We start from the raw sequence: 578 nt of genomic DNA, 5'->3' as shown, positions 1-578 counted from the left end.
CGGGTAAATCATCACATTTAAATGGATCTCATAAGAATTCATAATTTATCTAAATTGCAGGTGGCTACAAACTGCTATGGATCATGGAAAAAAGAAATAATATCACAGAATTTATTCTGTTAGGACTTTCCCAGCAAAGGGAAGTAGAAATACTCTGCTTTTTATTATTTTTACTTTGTTATATTGCAATTTTGGCAGGAAACCTGCTTATCATGATTTCTATCACCTGCAGTGAACTCATTAACCAACCGATGTATTTCTTCCTGAGTTTCCTCTCACTCTCAGACCTTTGCTACACCACTACTGTGACACCCAAGCTGATCATTGACTTACTGGCAGAGAAGAAGACCATTTCCTACAATTGCTGCATGACACAGCTCTTCACCATGCACTTCTTTGGGGGAATTGAGGTCTTCATTCTTACAGGGATGGCCTATGACCGTTATGTGGCCATCTGCAAGCCCCTGCACTACACAGTCATCATGAGCAGACAGAGGTGTGAAGCCCTGATTGCTGCTTCCTGTGCCGGGGGTTTCCTGCATTCCTTTGGTCAGTTTATGCTGGCCATCTTCTTACCC

The 578-nt window shown here is 42.0% G+C and overlaps 1 protein-coding gene across 1 annotated transcript; it reads left to right on the top strand.

The window, feature by feature from the left end:
- Positions 1–83: 83 nt before the first annotated feature.
- LOC103210790 (olfactory receptor 4P4-like) lies at positions 84–578 on the top strand (the record flags this gene model as incomplete). Its single annotated transcript, XM_007956700.1, has 1 exon — positions 84–578. A coding segment is annotated over exon 1 (495 nt), but the record flags the coding sequence as incomplete, so codon positions are not given.

The sequence above is a fragment of the Orycteropus afer genome, unplaced genomic scaffold (assembly GCF_000298275.1).
Source record: "Orycteropus afer afer isolate SDZICR_OR568_19922 unplaced genomic scaffold, OryAfe1.0 scaffold00650, whole genome shotgun sequence".
Taxonomy (NCBI): domain Eukaryota; kingdom Metazoa; phylum Chordata; class Mammalia; order Tubulidentata; family Orycteropodidae; genus Orycteropus; species Orycteropus afer.
Note: the sequence above shows the minus strand (reverse complement) of the source record. Positions and strands in the feature narration are given on the sequence as shown.